This window comes from Sesamum indicum, linkage group LG2 (genome assembly GCF_026168435.1).
Source record: "Sesamum indicum cultivar Baizhima isolate 11 linkage group LG2, ASM2616843v1, whole genome shotgun sequence".
Classification (NCBI taxonomy): domain Eukaryota; kingdom Viridiplantae; phylum Streptophyta; class Magnoliopsida; order Lamiales; family Pedaliaceae; genus Sesamum; species Sesamum indicum.
Window position 1 is genome coordinate 15,646,118 of NC_142658.1, and position 13,746 is coordinate 15,659,863.

Below are 13,746 nucleotides of genomic sequence, written 5' to 3' on the forward strand. Positions count from 1 at the left end.
TTTTTACTAATAACAGTTTTTACAAAATAATAATTATTATTAAAATATAAAATTTATTATTTTGATAAAATAAACATTTTTGTCATTACATGTATATAATTAGTGACAATATTAAAATTATAACTTATTTTTTTTAACATTAATTTTCTATTTTTTTTTTTTTGTAATGAGACCCCTTTCTTTTGCGAGACGTCTATGAAGTTATAGTAGACAATAACTTGTAAAAATGGGGCATGAATTACATCATATGCTGCATCACTATTTAAATTAATTCAAATAATCTTTTGTTGAGCTAATTTCAAATATATATATATATAGGAGAAAAATAAAGAAATATGTAGACCCTAAGTCAACCTATTGCTGTTACCTAACATGCTACAATATTATTTGGATCTTGAGATAGTACTTTTGACTTGAGCAAACATTTGCAGCGGTATCCCTTTTTTTCCTATTTAAATCAAATATTTTAAAATTTAAATTTTGAAATATAATTATTTTTCCAAAGTGTATGATTGTGGGAAGATGCCTTCTCGAAGATTAAGATCACACGTTGACAAGTTGCTTGGCCCTATCCAACAAGTAGTGTCATTTTTTATATTGTGTCACCCTAACAATTCAATGATATCAGTACAAGATTTTTCATAAGACATCTCATATTTAATTTTTGGATGCGTGAGTGTTATTAAAATATAGGGTGGATAGCAATTTATCCTCCTATAATATTGAAAATAAATACATTATCTTCGTATAAAAAAATTATAGCAATTTACCCCCTTTTACTTTTTAAAATGAAGCAATTTACCTCATTAATACAGAGAGGTAAATTGCTTCATTTAAAAAATCATAGGAGGTAAATTGTTCTATTTTAAAAAAATATAGAGAGGTAAATCGCTATTTATTTTTTCATAAGAGATTATTTTACTCATTTACGATATCACAAGGAGGTTGCTTGCATTTTTTCCTTAATATATATATATATATATATATATATATATATATATTAGGCTTTTTGAAATCAAAGTATCTGAAGTTGATGGAATTCGATAATATCCTCTGTTTGCAATTCTTAGTTGTCGATACCCCAAGGATCCGCTAGATAGAACGGTCCTGCACATGTGAATGTAATAACACTTTATACGATTGTATTGACCTTTCAAGTTACAGATATATCTGTTTTTTTCTTTTTTCCGATGATTTACATAAGTAAAATAATATATGTTAGCAATCAAATTTTGAAAACCATTAAAACCAAAAAGTATTTTTAACATAAAAATTATTTTTCCATATTTAATAAAATTCCAACCCAAAATTTAAAATAAGGGATTCCAAAATCCATAACTAATAAATTAAATGAATTTACAAAAAAATCAAATTATTAAATTTCTATTTTGACTTATATCTCATAAAATATGAATTTATTTTAACGTGAAGTGATTTAAAATTGTGGTGGTAATGAAAAGAAGAAAAATATGGAAATTGTGGAGTAGGTGATGAAGGCGTCAAATGTGCTTAGATTGGGGCACCATACCAAAGCTTCATTAATGCATCCAACTACACTTGTTGACTACAGTCAACTAAACTATCCCTATATTACTTTTGTTTTTTTTTTCAATTATTTGTATAAAATTCATCTCATTCTCCTTTACTTTTAAGATCTGAGAAACTTCATCCAATAATACTCACTATATTTATTAATTAAAAAGCTTAATTAGTACCAACTCATATTGAACGCACACACATATATATATATTGGAAAAATTAACTTGGGCGTTTATTGTTACGTCAAAAATATCGTTAAAAACAACACAATTCAAATGTTTAGATAGTATAGCATTTGAGTGTAGGGTACAATTGTTGTCTTGCAAACCATCAAATCCCTCTTCAATATGGTTTCAATTGTTCAAACTTATTTGAATTATTGTCGAATTCTGAAAATTGGGTTTCAATTTGATTCGATTATTTATTTATTTGAGCTCGAACGATCTTTTATTAGACCAAACAAGTATCAAACTTGAGTAATTCGATACTTTTTATTATATTTTATTTTTCTTTTTTACTAATCGGGTCGAGCTCGACCAAAATTTAAAAATTTATATAAACAAAATTCTGTTCGAGTTTGATTTAATAAATGTAAAGAATCAAGTTCAAACACATTTTTGAATACACCAACAAAGTTCTCATTTTTTTTTTTTTTCAAATACTACCGACCCTCGATTTACAACTTTCTCTAAAACTTATTATCGTATTTCACCCCCAAGTACTAAAAGTTATAATCTCATTAATTAGGTATATTTCTTCTACTTAGATAATATCCATAATTATGCAAATCAGTACAGATATTATAACTTAATAGTAGTGAGAATCTAACATGTCTAATTGACAATGATTCATCAAAGTACTGTTTGGCAATTAATATTTATACCACGTAATTTATCCAAGAAAACAGATACTTCATCACATGATGATGGGAAAATGAAATAAGGAAATTAATAGAACAAGAGTTACATCCTTACACGCCATAACCCCACCCCAATCCCCTACCCACAGATATTAACAGAAATTCCCTCTTTACCCCTAGCTCCACCTAAGTTTCCTGCGGGCTAAACGGAATCAAAAACCAAAGGGAAATACGATTGCACTCACTACATAACTTTCCAAGATTCAAGAGTGGGAAAGCTACAAAATGAGTCCAACTCCAGCCCACTCGCGGTTGCGCCACCCTCACCCACCACCGTGGACGGCGGAGGCAGCTGCGCCACCAGAGACGGGGTGGAGCCCTCCAGCAGGAAAGCAGATGTGTCGAGTGTTGGCAGGGCGCTACTGGGCTGAAGCCGGCTGACTACTCTATGCGGCTCGGGCTTCAGCACAGGCGCCATGGGCAGCTGCGCGTTCAACCCGCCGAATCTCACGCCCGTCACCTGCTGCACCATCTGCCGGAAATTCGCGGGATCCGCGGTGATAAACGTCGTCGTCGCGCGCTTTGACGCCCGCGACTTCCGCTTGGTGACCCTACCGCTCGGGGGGACGCTCCGGCGCTGCTTCGAGACAGGGGCTTCGTTCTCCGATCCGCCGGAGGCGGTCGGCGTATGAAACGGCGTATCCTCCGGCTTGGGGAAGAGGGACTCCACAATTTCAGTTGAAAACGCGTCGCCATCGGACGAAGTGGCGTCGAACGACTTCTGCAGAGCCTTCGTCAGGGTATCGGTTTCCTTCGTGTAGATATCGGAAATCCAAGCGTCGGAAAATGGGAGCCGGAACGACCACGGCTGCTCCATCGTCATCAAATTATCAGAGGACGCCATTTTTCCCGATCAAAACCCAAACAAAAGACACGCACAACACACACACAAGCACAATTCCCCTAAAAAAAACAACCTCCTCAGAGAAAACCCACACAAAATCTTCCCACAACAGCAAAAATGGATGAATTAAACAGAAAATTACGCCATCAAAGCAGTTCAAGAAGGGTGGAAAAGCTAGCTGAACACTAGTAAAAAAGGTAGTAGTAGTTCTGAACTCTGCAAGACGATGAAGAGAAGAAGGTGGTGGTGTGGTGTATGGAGAGAGAGGGAAATGGGGAGGATGAGGGGATGAATAAATAGGGCGGTGGGGAAGGAGGAAGGAACCGCGTTTCTTGGGCCACGCGGCAGGATCAGATGTACGGAAAACTTAACCATGGTTTAATACTGTGATTAATTAAATTCTTATTTCTCACTGTAGAGGTAAATTAAGTAGCTGCGGTGGTGTTTGACTGTTGGAGCCGCTTTTCTTCGGCTTGTGTTCCTCGGCGCTTTTGAGCCGTTGCCGTTATCTAACCGCAGTTTGTCACCACGACCAATCCAGGGCTACACTGTTGATTAACAAAAATGGAGCTACCTTAATTTTCTTTTCTTTTTTGGCTACTGTTATTGATATTTATATTTTTACGAAATAATTTTGTGACTACATCTCATGAGTTTTGATATAATTATAAAATTTTCTTGTTGTATGAAAATTTTCAATTATTTTTCTCAAATTAATATTAATTATGTAGTCCTTAAACGGTAAGGTAAAAATTACTACTTTACCCATGCTTTTATTTTTTGTCGAAACAAGTATTTGAGAAAATGTAAAAGAATTTGAGGGTGGATGAAGTAAATAATTCATTGAGAATATTAGTTCACAAAAATATTTTATAAAATTCTAAACGGATGAAAGCCAAATGGAATTGACTAATTGTTAGACGAACGTTAAAATCAGGGGGTATTCATAATTTTCAAACAACGAGAAAATATTTATAATTACGTCAGACTTCTGGAGAGATGTCTGTAATTTATCCTTATTTTAATGACCTCATATCAAAAAAATTATTTTTTTTGAAAAAATAAAATAAAATTAGAGTTGGAGGATCTAAAGCCCTTCAAATTTAGAAAATTTTCAAATGAATCCAAATAATTTGTTATTAGGAATTTAAAATTAATTCAAATGAAACCTTAATAATTTTCAAAATACTTACTTTTTCTTTCTTGGATTAAGGAAATTAAGATTTAATTATTTTGCCAATTCGTTGAGACTTTCTAAATGAAATGAAACAATACACATTATAATGAATAAATTACTAAATAAAGTAGAGAATGGTCATGAATAGAAGAGATGGTAACGGGTCGGATTTGAAATAGATTTAACAGACTTGAAATCCGTTCCACTTAATTTTAATTGGATCCAAAATTCGTTCTGACCTGTCCTGAACTCGTCGTCCACTTCATCGATGTTTCTTCATTTTGTTAAAGATTAAAAAAAATGAATTTTAATTTTTTAGAAATAAAAGCAGACTTCTCAAACCATACTAATTCAATTTAACGTCAATCTTATACTGATAAACACTATAATTAAATATTTATAGACATCCCTTAATTTTTCAAAATTCAAAAATCTTCACTTTTATTATATAGATTTAGGGGGTTACATGCCATGATGGCTCTGTTACATTTTAGCAGTAATTTCGTACAAAAAACAACAGTAATTCGACACCCAAAAACAACAATTTTCAGCAGCAAATAAAACGAGAAAAGTAAGAGGGTAGGATTAGATGTTACCATGAGTTTTCAAGATCAGAGCACCCGTGGCTCTAATACCACTGTTGGGTGGATATCAGAAATACCTATCCAACTTTTACAAACGAATATAGAGTACGAAACTCCTTAATAGGCCAAAATAATTACAAAAATTATAATGGTTACAAAAATAATAAGATATGAACAAATCAAATGAAAAGAATACTGCAGTATCAATTAAGCTCAGATTCAAGTTAGATCCTTTGAACACACAAAAGTGCCGTACAGTGATGAGAAAAACCAAATCCTAACTCCAGACCCTGTTCCTCTAAAGGACTTGGTTCAAGGTGGAGTATGTTATATTTTTGTGGCCCAAGTTTTAGAGACCCACTTACCCGGTTCACTCGGACGGACCACTATCCGACCCACGACCCGTTTTGACCCGATCCGAGCTGCTCCATTTCTTAATCGGGTAATCCTAGTTTTTATCTTTATTTTTCTCTTCCCCTTCATCCGAACTGCTCTGTCTCTCTCTCCTGTCTTTTCTTTATCGTTTCCCCCGCATCTCCACCATGGTTGCACTACTACCCGAAAACACCACAACAGGTTCTGTTTCTCGATTACACAGATCTTTCTTTTTCTTGGTCACAGAGACCTTTATCACTCGGATTCACAAAGAACTTTAGGATAGAAGATAGCAGGATTATTATAAGTACAGCATATACAACAGATCAGTTGCTGTTCTCAGTTGCAAAAGAAGGATTCAGTAGATGAATATAAAGACTCGAACTGGCGTTTCCTAGAGTTGCGTTTTTATTAAGTGACAAATGACTTTATTAGGTTATTTCTCATTATTTCAATAAAAAATCTTTGATATTAGGTAAACAAAAATGAGAATACACATCTATGTAAACACACAAAAATGTTACAAAGGACATAAGTAGACAACAAAGATATACAATACCCGTAATGAGCATAAAATATTGCAAAACTATGGTGACATCCTGCACGAGAAAAAGGATTGTGTAGATAGAAATGAAGACTTAGAAATTGAAGGTGAATGGCTAATGTAACAAGACGCAGATGGCATTTGTTGGCGCAAAAGATAAAAACAATACATCACTTCTTCTATGTTCAAAATGTAAGTAAAAAATGTTCTACCGTGACACACACACGCACACGCACACACACACACACACACACACACACTCAAACACACCTAGACACCACACACTCAAACAAACACACACACACACACACCTCACACGCACACACACACACACAGACACCCAATCACCACACACACACACACACAAAAAAAGATGCACAGGCAAGGTAATGAAAAAGTCGGAACAAGGAGGGGGCATCATTTAGCAAAATTTCTCAAGTTTGCGATCGATAAAATTGAAAAAGAAATGCAATAGCTGATTAGAACATATAAAAATATATTCCTGAACATCATGATCTCAATAGAAACCTGCTATACCATATCATGATTTCAAAGAGGCTGATCCAGAAACTAGATAATATTAATTATGAAATCATTACCCTAATACAATTACATAAATAAAACACACTAGAAATAATGCAACCTTCTTTGCTCCAATAATAGCATTGGGTTCAAAAGAGCAGCAATATTAGGTTATTGTTCTTCATTTCAATAAATATTCTTTCATATTAGGTAAACAAAAATGAGAATACACATTTATGTAAACAAACAAAATTGTTACAAAGGACATAAATAGACCACAAAGACATACAATAACTGTAATGAGCATAAAATATTGCGGAACTATGGGGCATCCTCCACGAGAAAAAGGGTTGTGTAGATAGAAATGAAGACTTAGAAATTGAAGAAAAATGACAAATGTAACAAGACACAGATGGCATGCGTTAGCGCAGAAGATAAAAGCAATACCTTATTTCTTCTATGTTCAAAATGAAAGTAAAAAATATTCCGCCGTGACACTCATACACACACCCACACACCACGCACTCACTCTCTCACACACACACACACACACCCACACACACGTACACACACACAAACACAGACACACACACCCCACACGCACGCGCACGCACACACACACACACACCCAATCAACACACACACACAAAAAAAAAGACACATAGACAAGGTAATGGAGAAGCCGGAACAATGAGGGGACATCATTCAGCAAAACTTCTCAAGTTTGTGATCGATAAAATTGAAAAGGAAATGCAATAGCTGATTAGAATATATAAAAATATATTCCTGGACATCATGATCTCAACAGAAATCTGCTACACCAGATCATGATTTTCAGAAAGGTTGATCCAGAAACTAGATAATATAACTCACAAAATTATTGCCCTAAAACAATTACATAAATAAAACACACTGGGAAATATTGCACCCTTCTTTGCTCCAATAATAGCATTGGGTTCAAAAGAGCAGCAATATTTGGTTATTGCTTTTCATTTCAATAAATACTCTTTCATATTAGGTAAACAAAAGTGAGAATACATATGTAATGTAAACGCACAAAATTATTATCAAAGAACATAAATAGACTACAAAGACATACAATACCCATAATGAGCATAAAATATTGCGGAATTATGGTGGTATCCTCCACGAGAAAAAAAAGTTGTGTAGATAGAAATGAAGATTTAGAAATTGAAGGAGAATGGCAAATGTAACAAGACGCAGATGGCATTCGTTGGCGCAGAAGATAAAAACAACACTTCACTTCTGCTATGTTCAAAATGGAAGTAAAAAATATTCTACCGTGACACACACACACCCCCACACACACCCACACACCACACACTCACACACACACACACCCACACCCACACACGCACACACACTCACAAACACAAACACACACACCCCACATGCACACACACACACACACACCCAATCACCACACACACACAAAAAATGCACAGACAAGGTAATGGAAAAGTTGGAACAAGGAAAGGGCATCATTCAGCAAAACTTATCAAGTTTGTGGTCGATAAAATTAAAAAAGAAATGCAATAGCTGATTAGAACATATAAAAATATATTACTGGACATTACGATCTCAACAGAAATCTGCTACACCAGATCATAATTTTCAGAGAGGTTGATCTAGAAACTAGATAATATTAATCACAAAATCATTGCCATAATACAATTACATAAATAAAACACACCAAGAAATTCTGCAACCTTCTTTGCTCCAATAATAGCATTGGGTTCAAAAGAGCAGCAATATTAGGTTATTGCTTTTCATTTTAATAAATACTCTTTCATATTAGGTAAACAAAAATTAGAATACACATCTATGTAAACATACAAAAATGTTACAAAGGACATAAATAGACCGCAAAGACATACAATACCCGTAATGAGCATAAAATATTGCGAAACTATGGTGACATCCTGCACAAGAAAAATGATTGTGTAGATAGAAATGAAGACTTAGAAATTGAAGGAGAATGGCAAATGTAACAAGATGCAGATGGCATTCATTGGCGCAGAAGATAAAAGCAACACCTCACTTCTTCTTCTATATTCAAAATGGAAGTAAAAAAGTTCTACCGTGACACACATGGAAAAAATATTATTTTAGTACGCTAAGTATGCCTAATTTTAATTTTAGTACGATAACTATGTCCATTTTTTTTTAGGTCCAGTAACTTACGAAATCGCTTACTTTTTGTCCTCTGGCAGATTTTGGGACAATTTTACCCTTATGAGTGCATATAGACTAAAACTGCCTTTCAAAGTTGCATAGGGGTAAAATTGTCCAAAAATCTGTCAGATGACTAAAAATAAGCAATTTCGTAAATTACTGGATCTAAACAAAAAATGGACATAGTTATACTAAAATTAAAATTAGACATACTTAGCGGTCTAAAATAATATTTTTTTCATTGCATCAAATCTCGATTGGCCACTGGTCGAAGGGAAGTTTGGCTTCAGAATTTGAAATCAAGGCTTGGGGTCTTTAAAATACCTTTTTGAAATGGAAGCTACTCTTTCAAAATTAGAATTGCTATTTCACAAAAGATACATCCTTGATCGCCTTAAAGAAATAGGAACGAGTCGGTGCAGACCTGTTGTTACTCCAATAGATCTAAATCAGAAGCTCGGAGATTGCAAAGATGGAAATCCTATTAATACAACTCCATACTAGAAGTTTGTAGGGAAATTGATTTAGCCCTATTTTATCCTATTTATCCTATTTATCGTTTCCCCCTTCAAAATCTCCGGCTTCCATGGGATTCTTCCTTAGCCAAACCAAATGGCTTAGGAAGGACTCTATTGCTTTGTGTATCTTCACCCCTTTATAAGGGCCTCTTCCTCCTCGGTCGAGAGACACCGAAATACAAATTGCTATCTTCTATCCTAAAGTTCTTTGTGAATCTGAGTGATAAAGGTCTCTATGACCAAGAAAGAGAAAGATCTGTGTGATCGAGAGACAGAACCTGTTGTGGTGTTTTCGAGTAGTAGTGCAACCGTGGTGGAGATGCGGGGGAAACAATACAGAGAAGATAGGAGAGAGAGACAAAGCAGTTCGGCTGAAGGGGAAGAGAAAAATGACAACAAAAACTAGGATTACCCGATTAAGAAATGGAGCAGCTCGAATCGGGTCGAAACGGGTCGTGGGTCGGATAGTGGGCCGTTCGACCGGGTAAGTGGATCTCTAAAACTTGGGCCACAAAAATATAACAGGCTCGTTAACTTGAAAGCAATCCTTTCTACGAGTGTGGATCTTTTATAATACTTTCGTATTATATATTGATATCATACTAATGATTGACACGTTTTTTTTTAAATGTTATAAATTTAAAGATAAAGTTGCCTATTATATACTGGTGTAATATAAAAGTATGATAAAAGATCCTTCGCTCTCTAAGTACACCACTTAAAAAATGAAAAAAAAAATGAAAAAATGGAATATAATATTTGTGGGATAATTACACTTTCCTCCTATGAGATTTGGTATAATTATACATAAATTTTTTTTTAGTTTGAAAAATTACATCGTATACCCCCAAAGTTTACTTCTAATAAATAAATCCTCCATTTGTAAAAAATCACTAAATTTATTGATATCGACAAACAAACTGAATGAAAATTAATACTTATCATCGATTTATTGCAGGTCAAATAATTCGTTTCGGACTAAACTTAGCTTACAACGGTAAATATATACCAAGTCACATGTATTAACATATAAAGACACATGAGGGTAATTTGGTTATAAAAAAATTATTTGACATGCAATAAGTCTGTAATAAGTCAATTAGGAATAATTATAGATTTTTTTTAATTTTTTTATTATTATCAACAAATTCAATAAATTTTAACTAATTGAGAAACTTATTTATTAGATAAAAATAAACTTAAGAATATTAGATATAATTTTTTAAAATACAAAATATCTACGTATAATTATATCAAAATCAAATGTTAAAAGAGGAGTGTAATTCTCATTTATAAATCTAAACCCCCCCCCCCCGCCCCCCACGTGATGTCCCCCTTCACTTATCTTTGTCCATCTCATTTCCGTGTGGGTCCTCAAGAATCTTTTTGAATTTCTACTAACTTAACCTTTTCCCCCCAAAATAATTATGGGTTAATTATTTAATTATTATTAAAAAAATAAATTATATAAATATATTTTATTTAAAATATATAATAAAAATATGTCAAATTATGGATCACATCTGCGATTCGATTTAAAAAACTTTTTTTTAAAACAAATGCAATTCCACGACTTCATGTCGTGGAATCGATCCACAACATGATGTTTTTTATTTTTTATTTTAATTTTTTTTGTTTAATTTTTTTTATAAATTAATTATATTTAATTAATTTTTAACAATATATTAAAATTTATAAAATTATAATGTTAAAATTTTATTAATTTTAAAAATATAATGAACTATATAAATGTAATAATGTATATTTTTTTATACAATTCTAAAAAATACAATGAACTAACAATTATTATTAGCAACCTCGCACCGACAGATTGTATAGAAAAATTTTTTTGTTGGGTTTGTTGCATTTCACGCATTTGCGATGTTTATTCTTTTTTTCATTTAATTATATTTTTTTATAAATTAATTATTTTTAATTAATTTTTAACAACATATTAAAATCTAAAAAATCATAATATTAAAATTGTATTAATTTTAAAAATTATAGGGGACTATATAAATGTAATAGATGATTATTTTTTTATACAATTATAAAAAAATACAATGAACAATACAATTATTGTTGACAATCCCGCACCGATACATTTGATTGTATAGAAAAATCTCTTTGTTGTTCTTTTTTAAAGTATGAAATTTTTTGTCATTAGTAATTATTATGATAAAAAAAATAAAAATCAAGAAAAATACTCAATAATGACAGCTATGCGATGACTACTGGTCGTGTGTTTTTGTACATAAAAATATTAGTCAGTGCTGAAAATATGGACAAATACTAAATAATTCCGGTCAGGATTTAAATTTTTATATTGCTTTTATTTTTTAATGATAAATAATATTGATTTGCTATGATTTTTAAGCCGTATTCATTTATAATGATGTAGGGAATACTTTTTATTTTTATAGTGGTAAGGGAATATGTTATTTTTGTCAAGAAAAATTTTCTTTAAGATCAAATATAATAATTTCTTATTTACTTATATAATAAATAATTCCATGCTATCATATAATTAACCATTTTCTAAAAATAATATCATAATTATACTTTATTTATGTTATTAAATTTAATGCAATATATAACAACAAATGAATGCATTCCCCCCCCACCCCTATTGATTAGTTAATATATTTAATATTGATTATAATTACTAATTTATAATTATAACTATTGATTAGTTAATATATTTAATATTAGTAATTAGCATATATTAATTATTATGGAATAATTATACTCCCCTTCCTGAAATTTGGTGTAATTACATATAAACCCCTTGTTGTTTGAAAAATTACATCTAGTACCCCAGAGTTTGCTTCCGTCTAACAAATAAACTTTTCTGTTAGTTAAAATTCATTGAATTTGTTGATATTAATAGAAAAACAGAATGAAAAAATTAATATAGATCAAATAAGTTTTTTCCGGACTAAATTAAACTACTCTTATAATGATGAAGATATTCCTCATCGCATGCTTTAGTGCGTGAAGGCGTATGAGAATAATTTGGTCAGAGAAAGATTTATTTGACCTGTATAAGTCGGTAATAAGTCAATCGAGGTTAAATATAGATTCTTGTTTTACTTTTTTTGTTAATGTCAGCAAAATTCGATGAATTTTGACTAAAAAAGATATTTATTTGTTAAACGGAAGCAAACCTCAAGGTGTTAAATATAATTTTCTAAATTATAGGAGATTTACGTATAATAATCCCATAAAATTATAAAAAATTTTTGTGTAATCCCTTTAATATAATATATTCGTTAAAAATAATAATAATAATAATAGAATGATAGTCCACACATAACGTGGGCTATGTTGAAAGGAATAAAAATTATTATGATGACTTCACATGAAATTGACTAATATGTTGGAATTTTGACAGCAAAATCAAATGTATTTCCTACAAAGTCTTTGTCCACTGTTGGCCGCTCGCCACAAACGCCATGCCTTACATGCTTCACTGTTAGCCGCTCGCCACAAACGCCATGTATTTTACCTCGTTTTTATATGATTGGTTTTGACAAAACCTTATTTTTTTTTTTGGGTGAAATGTAAGTTTCATTCATCCAAGAAATATTTACAATGTACTCCGGGCATACCCGGAAAGATACAAAAATCCCACGCTAAAGATTAGGATACAAGCAAACCATGTGGGAAAAGAGTCCAAAGGACCCTATACAATGTAACCTTGACATATCTAATGAGCCCCTCGGGACAGGGCGTTGAGCCCTCAAAGATGACTTCATTGCGATGCCTCCAAAGTGTGTAGACCGTGCATGCCAAAGCGAGGTGTCGCGCTTTGTTCTGCACGGACGAACCAATTTTCTCCTTCTTGAGCCACTTGGTCGCGCTTTGAAGGGTTGACATAGTCCTGCTGATGCCAATCCAGTGTCGGATCCGTGACCAAACGAAGCTACTGAACGGACACTCAAAGAAAAGGTGCCTGGCCGATTCCTTGGTGTTGATGCATAATGAGCACAAATCCTCCTCTTGGAGGAACCCAAGTCTGTCCCTTGTGGCTAGTCTACCGCGCATGCCAAGCCACAAAATAAATGAGTATTTTGGCGGGATAAAAGCCTTCCATATAGCCGCTTTCCAAGGCTGCCTCGCAAGCTTCGGCCGGAAATACTCATAAGCTTTTGACGTTTGGAGACCCTTAGGGGTAGACCATCTCGTCAGATGTTCGATTGCTGCTTCTGGAGACCCAAAGTCGGTGACCACCCTATTGCGGATTTCGGCAAGCCGTTGAAGGAGTGGAGAATCCCCCTTCTTCGGTTGCCATTCCCAAATTGACGCACCTCTGAGGTAGACACCGTTGACCCACTGCACCCACAACGTGTCTGCCTTGCGGTGGATGTTCCATAATACACGGGCAAGGAGTGCCACGTTCCAGGACTGGATATGTCGAATACCAAGTCCGCCTTCTTCCTTGGGATGGCAGATTTCCTCCCAAGCGACCGGTGCCCTGCCGGAGTTCCATAGAAAATTCCTGCAAAGCCGGTGAATTTTCTCGATA

The 13,746-nt window shown here is 33.4% G+C and overlaps 1 protein-coding gene across 1 annotated transcript; it reads right to left on the reverse strand.

Annotated features, from left to right (window-relative positions):
- Positions 1 to 2,386: 2,386 nt before the first annotated feature.
- On the reverse strand, positions 2,387 to 3,576 carry LOC105155796 (calmodulin-binding protein 25). The gene has a single exon (XM_011071753.3). The coding sequence runs from the start codon at positions 3,300 to 3,302 to the stop codon at positions 2,643 to 2,645; it is 660 nt and encodes a 219-aa protein (XP_011070055.1). The 5' UTR covers positions 3,303 to 3,576; the 3' UTR covers positions 2,387 to 2,642.
- Between the last annotated feature and the right edge of the window lie 10,170 nt (positions 3,577 to 13,746).